Source organism: Dreissena polymorpha, chromosome 4 (assembly GCF_020536995.1).
Source record: "Dreissena polymorpha isolate Duluth1 chromosome 4, UMN_Dpol_1.0, whole genome shotgun sequence".
In the NCBI taxonomy this organism is placed as follows: Eukaryota; Metazoa; Mollusca; class Bivalvia; order Myida; family Dreissenidae; genus Dreissena; species Dreissena polymorpha.
Genome location: NC_068358.1, coordinates 60,113,052 through 60,139,886, shown reverse-complemented (window position 1 = coordinate 60,139,886; position 26,835 = coordinate 60,113,052). Strand labels below are relative to the sequence as shown.

Genomic DNA, 26,835 nt, shown 5'->3' with positions numbered 1-26,835 from the left:
CACGGTTTGAAATTCAATACGACTACATTTAAATAATCAAAGCGCTGAAGGCACTGAAGTTGTTCGCTATTGTCGTCCTTGATGAGCTTATGCACATTGCACATGCCAATCAGTATGCACAGGCTAATATTATTTGACATGCATTAAGCCCCGTTTTCCCTGAAAGCAGCCAATATGTACAGATTTCAATGATAAACACTAGACTAGCCAATGTCGTCTTACAAGCTGGTATATACACTCACTGCTAGAGCAGACTTATTTGTCGTCTGCTGCAGACAGGCAGCGGTAATCGTCCCTAGCAGAGAGAGTTGCGTTTCTTACCGTAGCTAAGGCTTTTAAGCACATACTGATTTGCAAAATATGCTCTATAAATTTAGTCGGCCGCTGACGCGGCCAACTAATAATTTACCCCACTTGTCTATAATCAAATGAACGATTTACACAGGCACGTAATCTCGTGTCATTTTATAGAACATTATGTTATCTGTGATAGCTGCATGCATTATTTAAGTTTAAGACATTTATAGATTGAAATGTAAAACGCATGTTTACGCCTATTTACAAGTATGCGCAATTTAGGTATACGCTAAGAAGAGACCAAATAAGAAACAGTTTGTTGTATATCATTTCTTCATGTTTTATTTAACGCGTTATACAATACAATTATATAATACTGTTATCGAAGTAATTAGACCACTAACCACATTGGTATAAGCTTAGGTTCACTTTTACTCGATTCATTTATTGTTGAAACAGTGTACACGTGTAGAATATTCAGATTCGTGCTCAATTTTTCTAGTGTAAAGACAATTTTGAACTTAAATTACATAACCCGATGGTACATGCTGCCTCTTCATTGGGAAGTTCGTAAGTAATTAGAAAAATTATATATTTATGATTTTATTGTAAATAATTCATATTCTCGTGAAGTAATTTGCATAAACACTTTTATATTAGCATGTTTAAATATATTAGCATGTTTAAATTACTTATTTCACGTAACGTAGCTTTTTCAGTTGTTAAACGAGAGGATCGGAGGGAAAGACATCTCAGAATGTATAAAACGCCCATTCTAGCTAGACATGTGAACATAGTGTAGCTATATATATTAACGTGTTAACACTGTAGCAGGCAATATCACTCTTTTCCTAGATTTCTTGGGACATTGTATTCCTCTGGAAATATATATACGGGTCTGGGAAGTCTTTCAACAATTATTGAATATTTTTTTCTATTTACTACTTTATATTTCAATATTAATTTCAATACGATTGACTATTGCGGTTTTTATTATGACAGAGAATCACAAATAACATTCTTCCAGTTTTGATAGTGTTATCTTATTTAAATCGTTCTGCCGTGCGAAGAAATTTTTGTTCATGTGGTTCTGCTGGCAGTTAATTTAATGTGCTGATTTTGTCAACAAATGTTCAGATTGCTTTTAAAATCTTTCTTTTTCCTTCGAATAAAATTTGTTAAATTAAAATTGAATTCAGTGTTCACAAACCTGTTTACATATCTGTTTTGACAAAAACTGAAACTGGTTAAATGTTTCTGGGGTATGTGTTTGTGTGATCGATTGTTTAAGGCTAAAAATTGTAAATAGTCTCTATTTCACATTGTCAAAATTGTTCATAACTGTATGTCATGTCTGCACGCTATGTTCTATATTTTTATATACATATATTTTAGACAGGTTCTTCTGGTGCGTATCGAACACGAGCTTCCTGTTGGCAAGGAAGTTTGCTTTTAAATTGTTATTGTTCAATAGGTATAAACAGGATTCTTAATCTTTATCCGACGATTTAAAAAAATGTAAAATTACAATAGGAAACAATCAACTGTTTTTAAAAATTACATTTTTTTAATATCAAATGATAATTTAATAGGAACTATGCTTAAACATGTAAACCGCATTGTTCACTCTGCCATGAAAATCTACATCTACGGTATACTCCCGAACAATCAATCACGATTATAATTGGGAAGCGCGTTGTCAGGGTAACCAGTGTAAGTCAGTTAAGAAAGTGCATCTAAAAGAGGAAGTATTTAAGATAAATACAGTAAAGTAAAAAATATTCCAGACGTGCAGGGTTATGTTAAAAATAAAAAAGGGGCTACAACTTAGAATTTAACCTCCCCGAGTCTCGCTTTGAAGGAATCGAGATCGGGTAATGATTTGACCTGGTATGGGAGACCGCTCTAATACCTTATAGTGCTGGGAAAGAAGGAATCACTGTGATACTGAGTGCGTGATTGGGGAATTAGAAAGTTTAAGTTTCTTGTAGGAGTAAGGTGACAGTGGTCCACGTTGGCTAGCTTGTGGTGAGTTTTGTACAGCATTATGAGGGTCATACGGCGGTGGGCAAGGGTGTTCCAATGAAGGGTCTTAACATATGGGTCACACTTCTGTTGTATGCATAATCATATATGACATACCGCGTTGCTGCTCGTTGGGCCCCTTCTAATTTATCAGCTAAGTATTTTTGCCAGAGATGCCACACAACTGAATAATATTCAAGTTGTTGGCGAACGTATGTGGTAAAAGCAGCTTCTTTAACCTTAATGTTCTGGGTCCTAACGTTTCACTTTACGAAATGGAGGGAGTTTTTGGCCTTAAGGGATATATTATTAATATGATTTGACTAGTTTTTAATCCTTTGTTAAGATTACCCCAAGGTATTTGGCATATGCAGTTGATAATCAATAACGAGTACTCGTAGGTCGATTGATTGAACTGTTATTTATATATTACAAAAATAATCTTTGTACACTAAATAGTGAATATTCATTGCAAATATTATTACAAACATAAACTTTTTAATAGATATTCATGCAAAATCACATAAAAGCGAAATGGAAACTGCTCTATCATTATTTAAGTTCGTATAGTGAGCTCGCATTGATACTCTCCCACATCCTTGAATATGGTGGCATATAACCTATGAGCAGTTGTTGTTTTCTGAAAACTACGAACCTTTGGTGCAATTTATACATGGGTGGTTAATTGTCACTGCCAACAGTTATACTCAAGTAAGATGCATTACAATAAGCATTCCCTGCTTGTTCAATTCTAGGTTAAATACCATAACTTTCCACGATCATCTTATCTTTTGCTATTTGTGCTGTTTTCGGATAGACTATTTCGGATATTGTTACACTGCAACTCCAATATATCACGGTCCGTTATATCGCGTTGTCCAATATATCGCGAATCGGCTATGGCTCCCAAAAATCTGATGAGCATAATTTCTAAATAACATGCTGTAAAATCTGAGAATTTGATGAGATAAAATCCGTTTCAAAGTTGTATTTTACCCTTTTTCCACCCACCTTAATTTCTGTTTAATCCGACATTCATAATCCAGTTTTAACCAGATTGTTTGCTCTCATTGTACAACACTCTAGCACCTGTGTACTGCGATTAACAATTATCCAACTTGTCAAACATCACAGGTCATTTTGGGTGTTAACCATTCTCTATTGAATTTGCTTTGAACTGCCGAAACGCACCAGTAAACACATGAAGGTGTATACAATTATAACTGTAATTGTCACAAGTCAATACTGACCTATCTCAGCGATCTTTGCGCTCTAGATACAGTGTAAATTATTTGCTTTTAATTGAGAGGTGAATCATGTCTCTCAGTTTGTCAAACTTTCCATGCTTTTCATGAGGTGAATGACATCATTTTGTAAATGGGTCTAATTTGTGCATGCTTTCTTGAACAATAACATTTGACAATGGTGTTTCGGATTACAAATTTAATTATATGCATTTCAAAATACTTACATAGAATAATGATTTGTGTTATACCAATGAATAACATATGGATGTAACACACAAATCAATATGGTAAGTAAATAGTGTGTTTTGAGATTGTCAAACTATGCTAACGCATACATATACATGATGAATAACTTAACAATTTATACTGCGCACCGGAATAATCACGGTCGCGATCTTTGGATCCCTTCAACCGCGATATATTGAAGTTGCAGTGTATTCATGTGATTCGTCTCTTATAAAATTATTGCTAAATGACCAACTTTGAGACATATTTAGTAATTGCTAATTAGGAATTCTTCCACCCTTTAGGTTAAATAGGTTAAAAGTACAAAGTTCTTCAAATGCAATCAAGCTAAAATAAACTAGTTGAAACTAAAATAATATTTATTGACTCTCTTTTAACATAAATCACATCATATCAACGTTCTCCCAGAGCCTTTGATATTTTTTGCTATGGCTGCTCTGGGAATACATATGAACCCCTTCATAAACGCATTTCGTGTGCATCACTAAACAGACGCCGATCGTTACCAATTAAGGGAAGTGTGATTAATAAACTTCAAAAACAAATTTAAATTTTCCTGAATGGCAGCTTACGGACCTTATCCTTTGCATATAACCTAAAAAAACAGACGGAGATGTTTCAACACACTATTCTTCCTGACATTTTCATTTTGCAATTTTCGAACATTGTAAAATTTTGACATCTGTAAGTGTTCAGCAACGTTATCGATATAGGTTACATCAAATATCACGATGGGCAAAAGATTGGTGTACTGCGACCTAACAGATAGCGACACTTTTAGTCTGCAACATTACCACAGTTTCCCCATATGGTGGATATAGTGTAAGAAAGAATAACAAAGTAAATAAAAAGCAATTATTTCTTGCTGTAATGGCTTTGCGCTTTACAGAGGTAAACATTGATGAGCTTTTGCAGTATCAGTGTTCCTTAGCATTTTCAGTGGTGATTTTGCAGCTCTGGACAAAAGACATCACATTGCAACTCTCAGCATCACTTGGGTTATTAAGCTGAGAGTTGAATTATTGCAACTAATCAGAGAAGTTTGTATTTACACAAACGAACAACAATTTAAAATTTAACCCATAGAAAATGGACATTCAACTGTGAACAAGTTAATTTTTTTATTAGTTTTATTGCTCTTACAAAAGATTGTAAAAATTGACCCTTGCAATCTCGAAGCAAATAGACCCAATTCCAAAATTGATTGTCATGAATCGTCCATTTCAACATATTTGCCATATTAAATGAAAGATAATCATAAAAACTTTGTTAAATGTGTATTTACATATAAAAATATAGTATTTACTTCTAAGGTGGTTTGACATTTTAAACAAAGATACATGCCATTAAGGCATAATTCTTCAGTCCAAAATCAGTAATAATTTCAACTGCTGGGCATCAAATTTTTAGAAAAAGCTTGTGAACACAGAGATCATATTTTTCGCTCAATCTTAATTAAAGTTGCTCAAAACATTTTTCCTGATGATATCTGAGCAGAGTTTGGAGGTGGGTCACATGGTATGAAAAACTAGGTCATTTGGTCAAAATTATTAAAAGCTCAAAAGCTGATCAAAACAGTTCAGATCCTTTGAGCCTCGGGTGAGCAACCAAGGGCATTTAGCCCTCTTATTTATGTATTCATTCATGGAGGCATGGAATTAAAAAAATTATTATATTTTTTTTTTGGGGGGGGGGGGGGGGTGTAGCACCCTTTGGGATTTAAATACTTTCACTGCTTATATTGTACAGGACCCTAACAGTCAAAATCTGTTGCTGTATTGTAGATGATTCCAAAGGCTGGAGGATTGTGGAAGGCATCACACTTTATTTGGAAAACAACATTCATAAGACCTCAGTTCCAGCCATATGTCAGAATGTCCAGCTCCCTGATACGTGACAAAGCATACATTAATGGACAATGGACCTCGGCAAAAAGTGGCGCTACTTACAATGGTGAGATAATAGATTTTGATGCGAAAATGTTAACACCAGTCATGTAAAATTAAAACCAGTTTGTAAATAAATTACCTCTACCTTATTTATTCTTTAATACTCAAAGTGTGGAATGTGGAATGCAGAAATAGAATGACATAGAAAAAGTCTTGAATAATGTAGCAATGACACCCTTCTAATTTCTCTGCATTAATTTTGCATTTAAGCAACTAAGGGGCACATTATACATGTGTTTGAAGTGTACATAATACACACAAAATTACTGTACAGAAAAAATGGTGATAATTACATTCCTTTGCAGTGACCAATCCAGCGACCGGTGAGGTGGTTGGCACAGTGCCAGACATGGATGTCCGCGACACAGTAGCAGCCATAGAGACAGCATATAAAAGATTCCAGACATTTAAGAAAACTACTGCAAAAGTATGGAAGTCATAGTTTTAAAAAAAAATGGATATATACTTTGGAAAGAAATTGGCATGAAGTGTTATTGCAGTCTATGCATCAATGTGTGTGTGTTTCACCATCAAAATGTTTTGTGTAACCAATCCTTATTAATGGGGCATACATGTCCTATGGACATATTTGTAGTTTAAGGATCCAAAGCTGAAACAATTCAGGTTTTGAATTAATTAGTTGTCAACGAAACCCTTTTTAAAAATTCCGAGAAGGGAAGCAGGTTGGTGATTAAAGGAATGCACTTTTTCCATCCAAACGTATGCTAGTCCATCAGTCTGACGCTAATACTTTAATTTCCGCACTACATCTCTATACTCTTTGACGAATTTTCATGAAACTTTCCGAAAATTATAAGTGCATTTAGATGACATGTAGACGGCATGAGTCAGTCATGCCTGCTGAAGGTCGATATCCTACTTCAAGGTCAAAAGTTTTAGCCTCTATTTAAGTGTCTGGTCAATATCTCCAATATCCATTGAAGGAATATATTTTTAAGATACTTGGCTACACTAATTAGGTCATTGAGACAATGTATAGAAAGCATGCTACACTAATTAGGTCATTGAGACGATGTATAGAAAGCATTAGGCAGTCAAGCTTGCTCAAGGTCAAGTATCTAATACTTTGTGTATGGCACATAATAAAAGATGTCAAATTCAAGGTCAAAGATATGAGCCTCCATTTTTATGTCCAATTCATATATCTTCTGCCAATTATAGGATTTTCATAAAACATGGCAAAATGTTGAGATCATTGAAACCATTTCTAGAAGGAATGCTGAATTGTGGTCAAAATCATAATTTGAATCCTGGTCCTTATACCATATAATGATTTTCATGAAACTTCCCTAAAATGTTTAGGTAATTGTGGCAATGTGCAGAAGGCATGAGTCATTCATGCTGGTTCAAGGTCAAATATCCAGCCTTCATTTTCTAGTATGCGCAGTATATCCTATACTCTTTGATGGGTTTTCATAAAACTTTGCTGAAGGTTAAGGTCATGGATACAATATGTATTATGCATTAGTCAATCATGATGGCTTAAGATCAAGGTCACACTCAAAGGTCAATAGTTTAGCCTTCATTCAGAAGTTCAGAAGTCATTAGTTAATCACAATGACTCAAATCAAGGTCCAAAGAATCATAGCATGACACATAGTTTTCCCCTGAACTGCCTTGTTCTTATTGAGGTAACATATGTAAGTCTTATTTATTATCAATGCTAAGTTGTAGTTGTTCACTGATGAGGTTACATGTATTCCAACATAATTGTTATGTAATATTATGTTTTGGGTCGGTATCATATTTATGCTATAAGATTAGGAGATTGTTAACAAATTATTGTGCAACTTGGTTAGATCTTTCATGTCTTTTAGAATAATTAGGAGTCAGAGTGCAGAAACATTCTTAGAATCTAATCAATTTGGTAGAATAGAGGAGAGTTAATATCAGATATTTTTGCATCAATAAATTGGGGGGGGGGGTAAACATTATTACAGAACACCAAGACGAAAGCAATGTACTTCTGGAATAAAATTTTAATGTGATGTCACTTAATATCTGTCTGTTATACAGACAGGTATTTTAAGAGTGGTAGAAAAACATCATTTGTTTACAAAGTACTTCCATGATATCACTAACCCAGATGAACCTCTCTTATAATTTGACAGGAGCGCAGTGAAAAGCTCAAGGTTGCATACCGGCTGATTTTGGGGAACATAGATGAGCTTGCCCGTATCCTTACACTGGAAAATGTGGGTTTGTACTGAAGAAGTCAATAACTATGAAGATTGTTGTGTTATTATCAAATTTTCTTCAGTTAGAAAAACTGCTAATGGTACAACAAATGCAAAAATAGTTTTTCAATGGGCAATTTTTGGTGAGGGGAGGGTATTAGCTATTTGTTATTGTACATTCTAATGTGTTTGCGACATGTTTGTGTCTGTACGTTATTTGCTTTGTTTTGCTATTTGTTCTTTAATAAAGATACCAGTTTTTTTGTTTAAAAATAAATCAATTTAACTTTTAAGAAAATGTACATGTTTGTTTAAACTAATCTGTTGTAATTCAAGATATAGTTATACATGTACTTATGTACAAACAGTTACAATAATATGTGTTTGACACATGATAACACATGCCATATATTCTTTCAATTCCAGGGGAAGCCACTTGCTGAGTCGAAAGGGGAGATAATGTATGGTGCATCGTTTTGTGAGTGGTTCGCAGAGGAATGCCGTCGTGTGCAGGGCACCATCGTACCCAGCCCCTTCCCTACTAAGAAGATCTTCACTTTGAAACAGCCAATAGGAGTGTGCGGGATGATAACGCCTGTAATGAACTCTTTGTTATTATCCCTTTACCACTCAGACACACACTTTGACGCGTGTGTAGTCCCTTAGATAATCAAATAAAATTTAGCACCTTTTTAAATAGTTTCAATTTGTATAGGATTAATTTCCAATCCTAAGATAATGATGAGCAGCAAACATCATAAAAGTTGATCAGACTGCTAGTTACTCTCAGGTTGTTATGGTTTTATGCTGGTTGCATACAGCGATATTAACTTTGCTTCTGAGCTGAAAACGTTTCATTTTTATGCTCCCTGAAATAACATTTTGGCAGAGCATATAGTTGCCAGTTTGTCCTCCTTCCTTCCTTACTTCCTTACTTCTGTCACACTTTTGTTACATTTCGGCGGAGCATATTGTTGCCAGTTTGTCCTTCCTTATTTCCTTACTTCCGTCACACTTTTGTTACAGTTTCTCATAGCACCTTCAATACTTAACCGATCTCTTTCATATTTGGCATGTAGTTACCTTGCATGGACCTCTACCTTTAGATGAGGTTTTAGGTCACTGGGGTCAAGGTCACTGAGGCTAATAATAGATTCTTCTGTCACACTTTTGTTACAGTATCTCATAGCACCTTCAATACTTAACCGATCTCTTTCATATTTGGCATGTAGGTACCTTGCATGGACCTCTACCTTTTGATGAGGTTTGAGGTCACTGGGGTCAAGGTCACTGAGGCTAATAATAGAATGTTCAGTCACTCTTTTGTTACAGTTTCTCATAGCACCTTCAATAATTAACCGATCTCTTTCATATTTGGCATGTAGGTACCTTGCATGGACCTCTATTTTTTAATGAGGTTTGAGGTCACTGGGGTCAAGGTCAAGGTCACTGAGGCTAATAATAGATTCTTCTGTCACACTTTTGTTACAGTTTCTCATAGCACCTTCAATACTTAACCGATCTCTTTCATATTTGGTATGTAGGTACCTTGCATGGACCTCTATTTTTTTATGAGGTTTGAGGTCACTGGGGTAAAGGTCAAGGTCACTGAGGCTAATAATAGATTCTTCTGTCACTCTTTTGTTACAGTTTCTCATAGCACCTTCAATACTTAACCGATCTCTTTCATATTTGGCATGTAGGTACCTTGCATGGACCTCTATTTTTTTATGAGGTTTGAGGTCACAGGGGTCAAGGTCAAGGTCACTGAGGCTGATAATAGATTTCTCCGTCACACTTTTGTTACAGTTTCTCATAGCACCTTCAATACTTAACCGATCTCTTTCATATTTGGAATGAAGGTAACTCGCATGAACCTCTACCTTTTGATGAGGTTTGAGGTCACTAGGGTCAAGGTCACTGAGGCTAATAATATATGTTTCCGTCACTCTTTTGCTACCGTTTCTCATAGCGCCTTCAATACTTAACCAATCGCTATCATATTTGGCATGTAGGTACCTTGCATGGACCTCTACCTCTTGATGAGGTTTAAGGTCACTGGTTCAAGGTCACAGAGGCTAATAATAGATATTTTTAGGTGTTTATTAACACATACATTGACAAAGCGCATCATCGGGGAGCATCCATCAGTTTCACTGATATTCTTGTTTAAATAAATGAAGTTCTTTTTTAAGAATGGCTTGTGGCGGATGCTATGTCTCATTTGGGTTAATATTTGTTAAATCGTCATAATCAATGCTAAATTCTTTGATTACTGGTTGAGAAATCAAGTTGGTTTTTGTATAGAAAATGTATTTTAATTTTTACTTCTGCATTTGTCTAGTTCAATTTGAGGATCCAATCCCTCAGGCATGTTTACCTTAGAAAGTTATTAATTAATCATGGATTTTTTTCTGTCATGCAGGGTTGTAAAATTCTCCAAAATGAGACTTGCCCTGCAGGACTAGTGATTGCAAGTCCTAACTCACCACTGAGAAAACCATGTTATGGTTAGGAATCACAATAACTCGTTTTGTTGTTTGCTAACATTAAATCATAATGCTTTTCATATATTTTCTGTAAATTTTTGTTCATATTGTACAGTACACAAACGTGCAGACAATATGTTTGGCAAAATAAAGATTTGAATTATTCTTAAATTTTACTATGGACAAGAAGTGCCTCTTTTCATATTTGTTTTAGCAAACAATAATTGCTTACAGCATGATGAGATTTGAAATTACACAAACTTCCATTAGTTCATTTGTTTGCACCTCTGATTGTCATTGGTTACATCTGCATAGTTATAAATAGACACTACTGGATTGGTTGATAACAAGCATCTTTCAGTTTTGGCGCATGTGTAAAATTTCTTCTTAATTTAGAAACAAAGATAAAGGCTGTGTCTATTTTAATTTGTTTCCTGTTTATATGGATTTTATGATTTTAAAGATTGAAAATGCCCTCACACGATCAGACGAGCATTAGATTGATAAAGTTTGCAGAGATAATTGTGAAGATCATCATTGTGGAATTATCGCCCCTGTAAATAATGTTTAATTGTCATCTGTAACAATAACTTGTTTGTGTTCAATTAACAGGATATTTCTTTAGAACCTGCCAAATTTCAATGGTCCTTTCAAATTTCACCTATGAGATGAAAACATGCAAACACCTTTGTGGCATAAACCTACCACATATCATTAATTGACATAACTTGTTGGTAAATTTCAGTGGAATTTCCCGAATGCGATGATAACTCGAAAGGCGTGTGCTGCCATTGCAGCAGGGTGCACTGTGGTGTTGAAGCCTGCAGAAGACACCCCTCTCTCTGCACTGGCATTGTGTGAGGTGAGCGTTGCCTGCTGGAAGCGTGAAGGGCTTTTTTATGCCCCCCTTCGAAGAAGAGGGGGTATATTGCTTTGCTCATGTCGGTCTGTTGGTCCGTCGGTCAGTCGGTCCACCAGGTGGTTGTCAGACGATAACTCAAGAACGCTTGGGCCTAGGATCATGAAACTTCATAGGTACATTGATCATGACTTGCAAATGACCCCTATTGATTTTGAGGTCACTAGGTCAAAGGTCAAGGTCAGGGTGACCCGAAATAGTAAAATGGTTTCCGGATGATAACTCAAGAACGCATACACCTAGGATCATGAAACTTCATGGGTAGATTGATCATGACTCGCAGATGACCCCTATTGATTTTGAGGTCACTAGGTCAGAAGTCAAGGTCACGGTAACCCTAAATAGTAAAATGGTTTCCGGATGATAACTCAAGAACGCATACGCCTAGGATCATGAAACTTCATGGGTAGATTGATCATGACTCGCAGATGGCCCCTATTGATTTTGAGATCACTAGGTCAAAGGTCAAGGTCACGGTGACCCGAAATAGTAAAATGATTTTCGGACGATAATTCAAGAACGCATATGCCTAGGATGATGAAACTTTATAGGTAGATTGATCAAGACTCGCAGATGACCCCTATTGATTTTCAGGTCACTAGGTCAAAGGTCAAGGTCACGGTGACCCGAAATAGTATAATGGTTTTCGGATGATAACTCAAGAAGGCATATGCCTAGGATCATGAAACTTCATAGGTAGATTGATCATGACTCGCAAATGACCCCTATTGATTTTGAGGTTACAAGGTCAAAGGTCAAGGTCACGGTGACCCAAAATAGTTAAATGATTTTCGGATGATAACTCAAGAACGCTTTTGCCTAGGATCATGACACTTCATAGGTACATTGATCGTGACTTGCAGATGACCCCTATTGATTTTCAGGTCACTAGGTCAAAGGTCAAGGTCACAGTGACAAAAGTCGTATTCACACAATGGCTGCCAGTACAACGGACAGCCCATATGGGGGGCATGCATGTTTTACAAACAGCCCTTGTTTCTTATTTGTGTGAAGCGGCCTTTGGCCACTTAAATATGGAATAAATGAGTCGTGAATTTTCAAAATTGGGAAAGATTGAGTCACTCAATTGTTACTATTGTAAACATGATGAAATTCTTAAAATTGTGAAAAAAAAATGAGTGGTGAAAATTGTAAATATTCTGAAATGCATGGCCTCTCTAAAAGAAGGAAAAAAGCCCTGGGGTGATGAATTGACCCAAGCCGATAGAGCTTGTTTTTTTTTATAAGTTCCAAATGATAATTATGATAAAAATAATAATTATTATTATTATTTAGGGTTTAATGAATTCTTTAAGTGAGTGATAATAAACGTTTTGTTACAATTTTGAGATTGTTAATATTTTGTGTAGAAAATAAAGTTTTAATAAGTAGCTTCATGCATGTTTTCTAATATTCTGTATGTGTTTATAAAATGTTGTGAACCTTAAAAGGTATTAGTAAATATGAAAAGAAAGAATAATGATGAAACATTTTATTATTTGCGTAATTTTTGTTATGCCCTCACTGAGTTTGAGGCATTAAGCATTGCACTTTTCCATCAGTATGTATGTAGGAAGTCCCAAAGCTTGTATGTTGATCTCCTCTTTAACTTATATGTGGATATCACTCAAACTTACACCGATGCACAGACTTCATGAAAGTTCTAAAACCATTACTTGCTGCAGGGCCTGGAAATCTGGTCCATACTCAAATTTGCTGGTCAGTAAACTTTACATTGTTACTTGAACTGATTTCTTACCATCCATTAGGGCCAGTATTCTGGGGTTGTTTCAGAACCTTGTGCATTTTTACTGGCTTTGTTCGAGGACCCACAGATTTTTGCAGATACTGGTTGATTGACCGCAGATGATGTTAAAGAAAGAAATTTGGCTAAAACAAATTTTGGTAGAATGCTAGCCATTCTGTTTTTCAGTTTTTCCTTTATAAAATTCTTACTCCCAAAGTTGTATGTTTTAAATGTCTCTTTTACATTTGGGTGGATCTTGCAAGAAAGTTCACAGTTGAAAAAGTCTAGATGATTGCAAAGAAAAGAAAAGTGCTTGACCGAATTATGGCCTTTTGTCTGGTCTTCCACTATTTAATGTTTTGTCCCAAAATAATGTAATTTAAACTCCCATTTGACTGCTTAGGGATCCTTGCTCAAGCATTTACAGCTTAATAACCTTAATGTGAAGATCGTTGTAAGGAAAGGAATTTTAGCTGCCACTAATTTTGGCTGAATTATTGCCCATCATCTTTTTGTTAGCTGTTGGTTATTTAGCATATTTATCAGTGTCCAAACTTGTGTCATGGGAGCATCAGAATCTGTGACACATTTCTTGTTGTATTTCTCATTTCAAAATTCCACTGCGGGCTGGCGGGCGGGCGGAACAAGCTTGTCCGGGCCATAACTTTGTCGTTCATTGTGAGATTTTAAAATCATTTGGCACATTTGTTCACCATCATTAGACGGTGTGTTGCACGAAAGAATTATGTCGATATCTCCAAGGTCAAGGTAACACTTTGAGTTCAAAGGTCAAAAATGGCCATAAATGAGCTTGACCGGCCATAACTGTCATTCATGGTGAGATTTTAAAATCATATGGCACATTCGTTCACCATCATTGGACAGTGTGTCTCGCGGAAAAATTACGTCGATATCTCCAAGGTCAAGGTCGCCACGACTAAAAATAGATTGAATTTGAAACAAGGGTGGTAACCATGAACAATCAGTAACAATGCACATTTTGAGTTGTCTCCCTTAATCAGACTTTTTTTTTCAATTTGAAATCAAGGTCGCCACGAGTAAAAATAGATTGAATTTGACACAAGGGGGAAACAATTCACATTTTGAATTATCTCCCTTTATCAGACATTTTTTTCAAATAGAAAACAATTTTGTCCCTTGTTTAATTAAATAAATTATGCATTAGTTAACAAAAGATCTGAAAAACATGATACAATATTATGTTTCTTTCAGCTGTTTGATAGGGCTGGTATACCAGCAGGAGTGATGAACGTGGTCACATGTAACCGTGGCAATGCCCCTGCCATAGGCAAAGTGCTCTGTGAGAGCCCTCTGGTCTCTCATATATCCTTCACTGGCTCGTCTGCTGTAGGCAAGGTGGGTATACTGTTAATGCATAGGTAGCAGTTTTGAATGTTAAGTCAAATTAGGCGTCGTCATGCCCAAAAAGAATACATTTTCAAAAAAGATTGCCTGATTAAAAAAATATATAAAGTGTTATTTTGGCTTGTGCTATGAACATTTTATGGCTTGGAGTTGAACAATCATGGTGTAGGGTTAATTTAAAAGAAAAAACAGTAGCATGATTTGAAGGTTATTTCATGAGAGAATGGCTTCTTTATGATGGCTATACTATGCTAGAAAAGTTTGTGGGGACCTTTGATGTATGTTAACCAGGGTGCAGGATCTGCAGAGTTATAGGGGTTACACATGGGCTGGAAATGAAAGTAAACACACCATTAAGAACTTTATTTTTGCAAATATCTCAAGTAATTGAAATACCTTTGCCAAAAACTTTAGTGCATAAAAGACAGTTTTTCTTGCAGTTTGTGCAGATATCTTAAGATTAAAGCATAAAATTAAAATTAAATCTTGGAATACTTTTGAAATCAGGATTGTGTTCTCCAACCCTCCATTACATTATGTTAGGGAAAAGCTGTAAAAAAAATGTGGCTAAAAATTACAACATTTAGGACTTGCTCAACGCCCTTACCGTTTTTAATACAAGCTGCATTGAATATATAGACATTTGCTGATGGTAGCCATCACCCGATATTGCATATTGTAATGTTGTGCAAACGCTAGTACTTTACCAGTGATTTTATTGTGAATGCTAACTAGCATCATGTAATGGAGGGTTGGAGAACAATATCCTGATACTTTAGTATTTTTGGGAGCTCCTGTTTGGTCATATTACTCATGTTGTATTGTACCTTTTTGTTATGATTTTCTTTTGATCTACTAGTATTTTCAACATGGTCACTAAGTCTGTCATTTGTTTTCAGATTTTGTTGCGTCAGTCAGCTGAAACAGTGAAGAAGTGTAGCATGGAGCTGGGAGGGAATGCCCCGTTCATCGTGTTTGACTCTGCAGACATTGAGGTGGCTGTGAGGTCGGCAATGGCCTGCAAGTTCAGGTGTGCTGGACAGGTGAGTAGTCTCATGAGTGAGTATGAAATTATTGCATCTGTGTTCAAGTTCTTTATCATCTGTGTAAACAATCTTCATCATCTGTGTAAAAGTTCTATGTCTTATATGTATGGTTATATATTATTTGTGTATGGTTAATGTATATTGTCTAGATACAAGTTCTATATCATCAGAGTAAATTTTCTTTATTATATCTTTATATGTTCTTTATCATCTGTGTTTTAGTTCTTTATCATCCGTGTAAAAGTTTTACATCATCCGTGTGAAAATTCTTTTATCATCTGTGTTAAAGATCTATATCATCTGTGTAAAAGTTGTTTATCATCTGTGTTAAAGTTCTATATCATCTGTGTACAAGTTTTTTTATCATCTATGTAAATGATCTATATCATAGGAGCAAAAGTTCTTTATCATCTGTGTAAAAATTCTCTATCATCTTTGCAAACGATCTGTATCATATGTGCAAAAGTTCTATATCATCTGTGTAAACGTTCTATATCATCTGTGTAAACGATCTATATCATATGTGCAAAAGTTCTTTATCATCTGTGTAGTTCTATGTTATCTGTGTAAAAGTTCTTTATCATCTGTGTAAACGATCTATATCATATCTGTTAAAGTTCTATATCATTTGTGTACAAGTTCTTTATCATCTATGTAAACGATCTATATCATATGTGCAAACGTTCCATAACATCTGTGTAAGAGTGCTATATCATTTGTGTAAAAGTTCTATATCACATGTGCAAAATTCTATATCATCTTAGTAAAAGTTCTATATCAGCTGTGTAAAAATTCTATAAAAAATCTGTGTCAGGGTTATATTTCATCTGTGTACAAATTATTTATCATCTTTTTTAAGTTCTATATCATTTTTAGCTGATCTATTTTTTGAAAAAAAATTATGAGCTATTGTCATCACCTTGGCGTCGGCGTCCGGTTAAGTTTTGCGTTTAGGTCCACTTTTCTCAGAAAGTATCAATGCTATTGCATTCAAACTTGGTACACTTACTAACTATCATGAGGGGACTGGGCAGGCAAAGTTAGATAACTCTGGCGTGCATTTTGACTGAATTATGTGCACTTTTTATACTTAGAAAATTGAAAATTTTGGTTAAGTTTTGCGTTTAGGTCCACTTTTTTCAGAAAGTATCAATGCTATTGCATTCAAACTTGGTACACTTACTTACTATCATGAGGGGACTGGGCAGGCAAAGTTAGATAACTCTGGCGTGCATTTTGACAGAATTATGTGCCCTTTTTATACTTAGAAAATTGAAAATTTTGGTTAAGTTTTGTGTTTAGGTCCATTTTATTCCTTAAGTATCAAAGCTATTGCTTTCATACTTGCAACACTTACTAACTATCATAAGGGGACTGTGCAGGCAAAGTAATGTAACTCTGACTGGCATTTTGACAGAATTATGTGCCCTTTTTATACTTAGAAAATTGAAAATTTGGTGATGTTTTGTGTTTAGGTCCACTTTATTCCTACAGTATCAAAGCTATTGCTTTCATACTTGCAACACTTATTAACTATCGTAAGGGGACTGTGCAGGCAAAGTTATGTAACTCTGACTGGCATTTGGACGGAATTATGGGCCCTTTATACTTAGAAAATTGAAAATTTGGTTAAGTTTTGTGCTTTGGTCCACTTTACCCCTAAAGTATCATAGATATTGCTTTCATACTTGGAACACTCGCAAACTATCATAAGGGTACAGTAAAAGGACAAGTTGCATAACTCTGGATGTCATTTTTACGGAATTATGGCCCTTTTTTGACTTAGTAACTTTGAATATATGGTTAAATTTTGTGTTTCGATCCACTTTACTTCTTAAGTATCAAGGCTATTGCTTTCAAACTTCAAATACTTTCATTCTATCATGAGGTTACTGCACCTGGCAAGTTGAATTTTACCTTGACCTTTGAATGACCTTGACTCTCAAGGTCAAATTATTAAATTTTGCTAAAATTGCCATAACTTCTTTATTTATGATTAGATTTGATTGATACTTTGACAAAACTACTCTTACCTGACATACCACAATAGACTCCACTCAAACCATCGCCCGTGCCCCCCTCTTCCCCCCCTCCCCCCTTATCCCCCCCCCCCCAATTTTTTTTTTTTTTTTTTTTTTTTTTTTTTTAAGATCATCTCACAAATGACCACCACACCCTCACACTATACCCCTCCCACCCCACCCCCTCCCCAAATTTTTTTTTTAAACGGTTAAAAAACAAAACTATTTATTTTGATTATTTTATGTTTGAAATACCCTCCAACCATCGCACCCAAGAATCCTCCCACCCACCCCTCCCCCCACCCGAATTCCCCCCCCCCTAATTTTTTTTTTTTTTTTTTTTTTTTTTCAGATCATCACACAAATTACCACCACACCCTCACACTATACCCCCCCCCCCCCAACTCACCCCCCCCCCAATTTTTTTTTTGAAACGGTTAAAAAACACAAATATTTATTTTTATTATTTTATGTTTGAAATACCGTCCAACCATTGCACCCAAGAATCCACACCCCCACACCCCCACACCCCCACCCCCCACCCCGATTTTTTTTTCCCTTTTTTTCGCATTTTTAGAAGATAATGTAATAAATGTCCACACCTCCACTCAATGCACCCCTCTTCGCTCCACCCCTCCCTCCTTTGTGATTGAAAATGAGAGTCCCTTCACCTTTAAAAAGAAAATGGATGAGCGGTCTGCACCCGCAAGGCGGTGCTCTTGTTATAAAATGGCCATGTCTGTGTAAAAAGTTCTATACCAATTGTTTCGAAGTTCTTTATCATTTGTGTGAAATTTATATAGCTTCTGTGTAAAAGTTCTATATCAGATGCAATAATTTTATGCATAAACCTTTAAAAAAGCTATACTTCGAACAAGATAGAATTATAATTTTTAATTAAAAGCCATTTAGAAGTATGTGGACAATGTAACTCGTGATACAGGAAATTGAGAAAAAGTGAGAAAAACATCTTATTCTTCTAGAATAATAAACAGACTTTGCTATAGAAAGACTTCAATGTTTTAATAAAAACTCATTTTATATTACCAGACTTTACGTGACTTGGAATTTAAGTTCCATAACATAACACTTATAAAATATGAAACTGCTTTCATGTATATTTATTACTGATTTTGATTTCATGATTTTTTTCAGACATGTGTGTGTGCCAACAGATTTCTTGTTCAGGAAGGAATACATGACAAGTTTGTTGAGAAATTAACGGCATCTATTAAACAGGATGTGAAGATTGGAAACGGGATGGAATCAGGGGTCACTCAGGGACCTCTTATCAATAAAAGGGCTGTGGACAAGGTACCCGACAATGGAAATATTGTTATTTTTGTATGCCCCCGGATCGATAGATCGGGGGTATATTGTTTTGGGCCTGTCTGTCTGTCTGTCTGTCATTCTGTCCCAAAACTCTAACCTTACAGTAAAGTTTTGCAATAACTTTTGAAATATTGAACATAGCAACTTGATATTTGGCATGCTTGTGTATCTCACGGAGCTGCACATTTTGAGTGGTGAAAGGTCAAGGTCATCCTTCAAGGTCAAAAGTAAAAAAAATTAAACTTTAATATATTAAAGTTTTGCAATAACTTTTGAAATATTGAACATAACAACTTGATATTTGGCATGCATGTGTATCTCATGGAGCTGCACATTTTGAGTGGTGAAAGGTCAAGGTCATCCTTCAGGGTCAAAGGTCGAAAATTAAAAAATTTAATATAGTAAAGTTTTGCAATAACTTTTGAAATATTGAACATAGCAACTTGATATTTGGCATGCATGTGTATCTCATGGAGCTGCACATTTTGAGTGGTGAAAGGTCAAGGTCATCCTTCAAGGTAAAAAAAGCGGTGCATTAGGGGGCATTGTGTTTCTGTGTTCTCTTGTTTTTTTTAAAGATTTTAACCCTTTACCACTTAGATAGGTATTTTGAAGCATTAGTAGTCCCTTAGAAATTAAATTTAATTAAAGGCCTTTCTTACTAGATTCAAGTTTTAAAACCTTCATTTCCAACCCTTAGATACATATGAGCAGCAAACAGCATAAAACCTGAACAGACTGTTAGTTACTCGAAGGCTGTTCTGTTTTTATGCTGTTTGCACATAGCCATTTTCACTTGCTTCTGAGTGGGAAAGGGTTAAAATACTGCAAGTATTTCTTTTCTTTCAAAGTTGTTTAAATTAAGACCATAATAACATAACAACACTTCATAGATTTTGACCGTATTATTTTGCAAGATGGTAAGATTGTAGGGACTTCACTCATATTAGGACAAAGATTCCAATTTGATTGAGATCTACCCCTTTTAATTCAAACTTTTTTTTTTGCATAAATACCTGTTGGTATGGAATAATGTATTCATTTCCAAAATAATTATGAAATTTTAAATCATCGCAACCATACTAACTGTTTCATGTACAATTAAAAGTTTCTCAATGTTCCAAACATTTGTAGCAACTTTACTGTGATGGACTATAAATTGAGCTTTGTTTACGGAAATCTGGTCATAATGTGTGTGCTTTAAGTTTCAAACCAGATAAGCCATTGCAGTATGCAAATCAGGGAAGACACTTTCCGCTTTTACGAATTTTTTGCTTTAAAAGAAACTAGAAAAAGCTGAAAATTGAAGCTACAATTTGAAATTTGTCCCAACATTTGTGCGTCTGGTAAATTAACAAGCAAATTCGTTGAATTGATATCCCCCGCCAATATGCTTCTGGACACAAAAGTGTTATATTTGACACTCATAAAAGCATTTTTTCAAGATTCAAAGGGCCATAACTCCGTTATTAACAGATGGTGTCTGATGCCATTTGGCGTGCATCATCCTCTTATCCATATATATATTCATACCAAGTTTCAATGAATCCGCCAAGGCACTTCCAAGATATGGCTCGGGACGGATGGAAAGATGGACGGAAGGACAATTCCAAAACAATATCCCTCCGCCTTTGGCGGGGGATAATAAGGTAGGAGCTCTAGGACACACTCCGACTCCACAAATAATGCAGCTTTAGGCACAGAAGGACCTCATAAACCTTTCAATACACCTACGATTCCCCACTCCAGGTGGACAGTTTTGTGGAGGATGCCAGGAAGCAGGGAGCCAATGTTCATGTGGGGGGCCAGAGGAGCAGCCTAGGGGACACATTTTATGAGCCTACGCTGTTGTCGGGGGTGACATCAGACATGCTGGTCTCCAAGGAGGAAATCTTTGGACCCGTGGTGGGCATCGCAAAGTAAGTATTGGCAGGAGAATTCAAGAAATGCATTTGGATAATTTTGTTTTTGGATTGATTTTTCTGAGAATTTAAATTATTGTCTGAGAATTTAAAGGGGCCTTTTCACAGATTTTGGCATGTTTTGAAGTTTGTCATTAATGCTTGATATCGATCAATGTAAATAATGGATCTAAAAAGCTCCAAAAGGTAACCCTCAGCAGGACTCGAACCACTGACCCCTGGAGTCCTGGAGTCAAAAGTCTGCGCATTAGACCACTCGGCCATTCTTCCTTTTACAATAAGGGAAGTATTTTATACTTCATATAAGCGATCCTCATAGTTTCTCAAAATATTACGACAACAACATAACTCTCCAAATTATTCAATCGTTTTGCGTTGCAACACTTTATAATTTTCAGGTTTTTAAATCGTCAAAAGATGCATATAAAGGCTATTTTAGAGCATGGTAAATGTGCTGTATTACCTTTTCCTCATAAATATAACTAAACCGAAAATTTGCGAATATGAAACAACTTTTTTCAATTTTTTCAATTTACCAAACCGTGAATGATTTTTTTTTAAATGATTTTTCTGAGAATTTACATGATTTTTCTGAGAATTTACATCATATTTTTGTTTCCATTGATGATTTTTATGCCCACCTTCGAAGAAGGGGGTATATTGTTTTGCTCATGTCGGTCCATTGGTATGTCGGTCGGTCCGTCCACCAGATTGTTTCCAGATGATAACTCAAGAACGCTTAGGCCTAGGATCATGAAACTTCATAGGTACATTGATCATGACTGGCAGATGAGCCCTTTTGATTTTCAGATCACTACGTCAAAAGTCAAGGTCACAGTGACTCGAAATAGTAAAATGGTTTCCGGATGATAACTCAAGAATGCTGATACCTAGGATCATGAAACTTCATAGGTACATTGATCATGACTGGCAGATGACCCCTATTATTTTCAGGTCACTAGGTCAAAGGTCAAGGTCACAGTGATTCGAAACAGTAAAATGGTTTCCGGATGATAACTCAAGAATGCTTACACCTAGGATCATGAAACTTCATAGGAACATTGATCATGACTGGCAGATGACCCCTATTGATTTTCAGGTCACTAGGTCAAAGGTCAAGGTCACAGTGACTCGAAACAGTAAAATGGTTTCCGGATGATAACTCAAGAATGCTTACACCTAGGATCATGAAACTTCATAGGAACATTGATCATGACTGGCAGATGACCCCTATTGATTTTCAGGTCACTAGGTCAAAGTTCAAGGTCACAGTGACTCGAAACAGTAAAATAGTTTCCAGATGATAACTCAAGAATGCTTACGCCTAGGATTATGAAACTTAATAGGTACATTGATCATGACTGGCAGATGACCCGTATCAATTTTCAGGTAACTAGGTCAAAGGTCAAGGTCACAGTGACTCGAAACAGTAAAATGGTTTCCGGATGATAACTCAAGAATAATTAGGCCTAGGATCATGAAACTTCATAGGTACATTGATCATGGCTGGCAGATGACCCCTATTGATTTTCAGGTCACTAGGTCAAGGTCACAGTGACAAAAAACGTATTCACACAATGGATTCCACTACATTTGACAGCCCATATGGGGGGCATGCATGTTTTACAAACAGCCCTTGTTTTAAGGTAATTCACACAGGTGGGATGGAGTTATATGGTTTATGAAAAGTAACACGAAATTTGCATACTCAGTTGGTTCATCTTGGTATCATTGACAGTTCAAATTTGCAGACTATCCCATAAGGATACAATATACATGTGAAAATAAAGACAGTTGTTATTATTAACACAATAGCAAAGCCAGGGTCTGTAAAAATAACAAAAAAATAAATAAAATAAACAAAAGACACATACAATCATTTAATAACTGGTATTTACCTCATATGAGCACAACATAAACCATGGTTAAGATGAAAGACAATCCAGGAAATATTGAATCAGTTTACGTCTGCTATTTCACAGGTTTAAGACGGAGGAGGAAGCCATTATTCTGGCCAATGGGACATCAGCCGGCTTGGCAGGTGAGAAGCACCTAGAAACACAAAATGTGAACTTGTACAATTTTTCATGAATTACATATTTTCTTAGAGAATATTACACTACTTATATAAAATGAAAGTGTGTGTGACGTCACTTGACATTGCATCATAATTCAGTAAAAATAACATAACATGATTTGTCAGTCAAACAAAAAGTAGCCAATGCAAACGCTCAAAACGCTGTTTTACACATGTTTAAGATAACAAATATTTGTAACAGTTATATTACATAGAAAACATGATGTAGCATGTGATGAATTAAAATATTCTTTTAATTTGCACAATGTACCTTCTTCATGTTTCTGATATCACAGTCATTGAACATGCTGTGCATTGAAGTATACTTTTTATTTAAGTGCACTCTACATATTGCATGTATCTTTATATCACATTGATGGCGTACATTGAAGTATACTTTTCATTAAAATGCATTCTACTTTTTGCATGTGTCTGCTATCACATTCATTGAACATGGTGTATGTATTTCCCCAGGTTACGTGTTCACAAGTGATGCGTCCCAGCAGTGGAGGGTGGCAGAGGCGCTGGAGTATGGCATAGTGGGGCTCAACGAGGGGCTCTTCTCGTGTTGCGAGGGGACATTTGGGGGCTTCAAGGAGTCGGGGCTTGGCAGGGAGGGGGGCATAGGGTATGGCATAGAGGAGTATATTGAGGTCAAGTACCTCTGCATGGGCATGAAGTAAGGAACTGGGCCCTTGGTGAGGTAGAAGTGCTTTGTACGGGGATGTAGTAATTTGAGTTTGGAAAATGGTGAAAAAAATAAGTCTTTGTGGGGATCAGGTTGTCATTACGTATTGAAACAATGATATATTTTTATTTAATGCTTTCCGGTGGTTTATAGAGAAATATCAGTGAATTAAAACTGATAATTTCACTGTTTCAAACAGTGAAAATTATCAGTGAGAATTATCGATAATTTTCATTGTTTACTGTAAAATGACGTCATTTTTTTGACGAAATGACGTCATTTTCCCAGCGAAATTCTTTAGTTGAACACTATAACAATGTATATAAACTGTGAAAAAAAGCATAAAATAAAAAGAAAATTTGTTGGATTCAGTGGATTATCGATTTTAATTCACTCGTGATCATAGAAAATATATATTTTCACTCGTGGCTGCGCCACTCGTGAAAATATTATTTTCTATGATCACTCGTGAATTAAAATCGATAATCCACCGAATCCAACAAATATCCTCTATTTTTTTAAACTTAATGTGTAATTTCCTGCTTAAGAACACACACACAGCTTTTAAGCAATTATTTGTTTGGCAGTCATTTCAAACTGACCACCTGATTGTGTACGGATGATTTAACATAATGAAACAGTGAATCTACTGTTTTGCATATACCAAAGAATGGGTTCAAAGTGACTCATGTATTTTTGTAACGATAGATAATCTTAGATTTAAGATATCGATTTTGATTATGAATGTCTAGTTTTTGTGTCTATTGGATTCTTGAACATTGTACTGTGATATATATCAATTATTCTGCATTACTTTATTAATCAACTTAACCATGTGAAATGTTTTACACACTGTTGTTCCTTGATCTAGTCACATGATTGTGTTGAAGAAAAAAAATGTCCTGTGAATATGCTGGTTCATGCGTTTCTTTGAAAATTTAAGAGATAAACACAAATACTAAGAATATTTGAACGATTAAGTCCAAGTTAATAGTGACCATGCCTCTACGAAGATGAGTTACTTTCTTCAAACCAGAACATTTTTTTTTAAATATCGTATGTAGCTTTTACTTCTTCTCGCATCATTTTGTTTAAATTGCAGTGAATAGTGCAAATTTTTGTTCAGTCACCGTCTGTAACATTTTATATGAAGATGTCAGTAGCCAAATTAAGTTACAATACTCCACAAGATCTTTTTGAGTATTGGCCCAAGGCGTATGACTTACTTAATATTCAATCAAGGTAAGTCTTCAATCAAACACTGTGATCTTTTTGTTTGTTTTATTTGTGCATATATGTCAAGCAATTTACAATTCAATGCAATCAAGGCAATAAATAACGTATAGATTGCATTATTATCATATTCAGAAACATGCATTACATGAATGGTGCCATTTATCACAGATCCAAATAAGATTACGACATGATGTATACACAGGATAACCCGTAAAGCTTAGACATGTAAACATGAAAAAGCTTATTTCCAACAGGGTCCCTGGATTTAGTCGAACAGATCTTATAAGTGACTATAAATATATTGTTTTTTCAGTTCTTAATATAGAATCGACATGATCCTACACATGATTTCTTCTACAAATTAAGTGAATCTTTCAAAAATTGACATGATAATACACTGACACAAATAAATAACATAAAAAATAATGAATTACATAAAATAAAACAAATCTAAAAGTAAAAATACATGGATCAATAACTTTTTTTAAACTACCCCTATTTTTCTTGCATGAAAACAGCATATTAATTTATTTAACACGACACTGTATATATGTATGTATGTAACATGTTTGAATGGATAATCATAATGTGCCATTTCTACTTCATGTTTTGAGTTGTATTGAGAGAATTATGTTTATGATTTATACCATACCTTTTGTAGGTAGGGAAGGGTTTGGCATAAAATTAGAGCCTTGATGCTTGTATTTACAATGTATTTACAATTTATTTCTGTTAGTTGTTTTATACAGACAAATATAACTGGAAATATGTTTGTTTTGAATATGTTAATATCGAAGCGAAATGTGTGTTTACTTAACCAGTAGCAACCACAGGTTATTATCCCCCGCCATAGCCGGAGGGATATTGATTTGGCGTTGTCTGTCCGTCCGTCTTTCCTTCTGTCTGTCCGGCCGGCACTTTTGTGTCCGGAGCCATATCTTGGAAGTGCTTTGGCAGATTTCATTGAAACTTGGTATGAGTATATATATGGACAAGAGGATGATGCACGCCAAATGGCATTGTACACCATCGAATAATAATGGAGTTATGGACCTTTGTATTTTGAAAAAATGCTTTTTTTGTGTGTCCGGAGCCATATCTTGTGTCCAGAAGTATAATGGCGGGGGATATCAATTCAATGAATTTGCTTGTTATCACTTGAAATGTGTTCAAAGGACACAGATCCCGGGCTAGTTGTCACTGGCAACAGTCATAGACGCAAGTTTTTGTAACATGCATATTGCAAACATTTTACACAGCATGTATAAACAAGACATTTGTAACTTTTGCTTCACATAATAAATCTTTTCAACAATTGTGACATTGATCTGTAAGCCAGATCCATAGTTGTTCCTAACATGTTGAATTAAAATTATTACACATTTTGATAATGTGCTAAAAATAATTAGAAATGACAGACACATGATAATTTATTTATCACTTATCACATGTAAGCACCTTTGAGTGAGCAACATGGTTGTTGCAAGCGACAAGTCGTTTTTAAATGATGATTATTTGTGCCAATTTATATCAAAATCACATAATGCTGTACCTAGTCAGGTACAGGTCAGGCTAAAACACATACTTTCACTTTTAACATTTTAGTCAAACACAAAGCTCAAGGTGTCTGAGACCTTGATTTTTAAAGGAGCAACATGGATGTTCAGACAACATATCTTTATTCTAAGGTAATTTGTGGTAATTTTGTTTGAAGTCCCTAAATCGTGCACAGTAAAATTATGAACTGGACATAAAAAATGTACTTTAATAATAGCCATATAAGAATTATTCACAAGCCCTAGGTGTACACACACATTTATTTCTAAAGCCTATAGTGCATGTCAAAGTTATTTGCCAGACACATGTACTTTCAGTCTTTCACTACATACATACAAGTGCACACTGTGACCTTTACCTTAAACAAGTGACATGGTAGTCATAGTGATATGAGGATTACTTTTACCATAAATCCATGACACGTTTTTTGGCAGGACAGTTATACGTACTTTA

At 35.4% G+C, this 26,835-nt stretch overlaps 1 protein-coding gene across 1 annotated transcript; it reads left to right on the top strand.

The window, feature by feature from the left end:
• The first annotated feature begins 559 nt into the window (after positions 1-559).
• LOC127877343 (succinate-semialdehyde dehydrogenase, mitochondrial-like) lies at positions 560-23,705 on the top strand. The gene is made up of 12 exons (XM_052423083.1): positions 560-867; positions 5,600-5,768; positions 6,070-6,191; positions 7,897-7,980; positions 8,389-8,559; positions 11,197-11,313; positions 14,351-14,494; positions 15,403-15,546; positions 18,726-18,884; positions 20,652-20,821; positions 22,807-22,865; positions 23,376-23,705. The coding sequence occupies exons 2-12, from the start codon at positions 5,600-5,602 to the stop codon at positions 23,582-23,584; spliced, it is 1,548 nt and encodes a 515-aa protein (XP_052279043.1). The 5' UTR covers positions 560-867; the 3' UTR covers positions 23,585-23,705.
• Positions 23,706-26,835: the final 3,130 nt, after the last annotated feature.

Bases quoted from the DNA above. Each gene is read 5' to 3' on its own strand.
- LOC127877343 (XM_052423083.1), top strand. From the start codon at position 5,600: ATGATTCCAAAGGCTGGAGGATTGTGGAAGGCATCACACTTTATTTGG. The intron at 7,981-8,388 runs GTGGGTTTGTAC...TTTCAATTCCAG, and splicing joins GTATCCTTACACTGGAAAAT to GGGAAGCCACTTGCTGAGTC. The intron at 22,866-23,375 runs GTGAGAAGCACC...GTATTTCCCCAG, and splicing joins GACATCAGCCGGCTTGGCAG to GTTACGTGTTCACAAGTGAT.